The sequence below is a fragment of the Apteryx rowi genome, unplaced genomic scaffold (assembly GCF_003343035.1).
Source record: "Apteryx rowi isolate R43461 unplaced genomic scaffold, aptRow1 scaffold_68, whole genome shotgun sequence".
Lineage (NCBI taxonomy): Eukaryota > Metazoa > Chordata > Aves > Apterygiformes > Apterygidae > Apteryx > Apteryx rowi.
Genome location: NW_020450960.1, coordinates 1,917,110 through 1,918,738, shown reverse-complemented (window position 1 = coordinate 1,918,738; position 1,629 = coordinate 1,917,110). Strand labels below are relative to the sequence as shown.

The window sequence follows — 1,629 nt, the reverse complement described above, 5'->3', positions numbered from 1 at the left end:
GCAGGGTCACCGCCAGCCCCCTCCCCACGGGCCCTGCAGGACACAGGGCTGTTTTTCGCACGAGCCCTTGCTTTGCTGGAGTATGAACCTTCCCACACAGCTGGCCTCCGCCTGACTCTCGGGGCACGGCCTCTTCTTGTTTATCCTGGCCTGTTCCGGGGGAGTCGCTGCCAATTTATACCAACATACGCACTCAGACCCGGATTGGGGCTGGCAGGAACTTCGCCTGGTTCCTCATCACCTACCAAAAAGCCTCTATCAGAAGGAAGAGCAAAGAGGTTGAGTCACTCTTAAATATCGCTGTGAGTCAGCGCAGGACCCGGCAGTGCCACCATTCAGCCCATGTTTTATTGTACGTGCGCGGGATGGGTCCCTCCACCCCAAATGAGTGCAGCGTGGGGGAAGAGAGTTAGGGAGGTTAAGGAGCCTGAGAGAGCCCGGACCCTGCTGAAGTGCAGGGAGAGATGAACTGGCCAGCTGTTATTTCCCACCGCACCTCTTCACCTGCCGTTTCTCTTGCTGTTCCTCCAGGTTGGGTGACTCTGGCCCCTGCCAGCACCAGCCGCCATGGATTGGAAAACGCTGCAGGCACTGCTCAGCGGGGTCAACAAGTACTCCACGGCCTTCGGCCGCATCTGGCTCTCCGTGGTCTTTGTCTTCCGCGTGCTGGTCTACGTGGTGGCAGCCGAGCGCGTGTGGGGAGACGAGCAGAAGGACTTTGACTGCAACACACGGCAGCCAGGGTGCACCAATGTCTGCTACGACCACTTCTTCCCCGTCTCCCACATCCGCCTCTGGGCCCTGCAACTCATCTTTGTCACTTGTCCTTCCCTCCTGGTCATCATGCACGTGGCCTACCGGGAGGACCGCGAGAAGAAGAACCGTGAGAAGAACGGAGAGAATTGCCCCAAGCTCTACAGCAACACGGGCAAGAAGCACGGCGGGCTGTGGTGGACCTACCTGCTCAGCCTCTTCTTCAAGCTTACCATAGAGATACTATTCCTCTACCTCCTCCACAAGATGTGGGACAGCTTTGACCTGCCACGGCTCGTCAAGTGCGCCAGTGTGGACCCCTGCCCCAACACTGTAGACTGCTACATCGCTCGGCCAACTGAGAAGAGAGTCTTCACCTACTTCATGGTCGGGGCCTCCTCCATCTGCATTGTCCTCACTGTCTGTGAGATCTTCTACCTCATCTTCAAGCGGGTTGTCCGGACTGCACGGAAATGGAAGAAGACCACCAAGCGCTCCGTCAGCTACAGCAAGGCCTCCACCTGCCGATGCCACCTCAAGCTGGAGGAGAAGGAAAACAAGTCCCAGAATAGGTCTGTGGCAGCCCTGCGAGCCTCGGCTCCCAACTTGACTTTGATCTGACAGGGTTGTGGAAGGGGAAGAGGGAGGGAAAATGCCCTGGCAGGTGCCAGGAATAACGGCCTCTGAGGTGGCCATCTGCAATGCCACCACCAGACTCTTCAGCCAGGACCTCGATGGCTATAAAGGGGAGGGGGAGCACGTTCACRGGAAGTCTCCTGCTTGGTGCCACCAGCTGAACATACTTCATTTGGGGATGCCTCTGCCAAGGCTTGTTAGGGCAGCAAGGAAGGGACAGGGTCCTCGCAGGGATGCTGC

At 58.0% G+C, this 1,629-nt stretch overlaps 1 protein-coding gene across 1 annotated transcript; it reads left to right on the top strand.

Annotated features, from left to right (window-relative positions):
- Positions 1–567: 567 nt before the first annotated feature.
- On the top strand, positions 568–1,374 carry GJB3 (gap junction protein beta 3). The gene has a single exon (XM_026085959.1). The coding sequence runs from the start codon at positions 568–570 to the stop codon at positions 1,372–1,374; it is 807 nt and encodes a 268-aa protein (XP_025941744.1).
- The last annotated feature ends 255 nt before the right edge of the window (positions 1,375–1,629 follow it).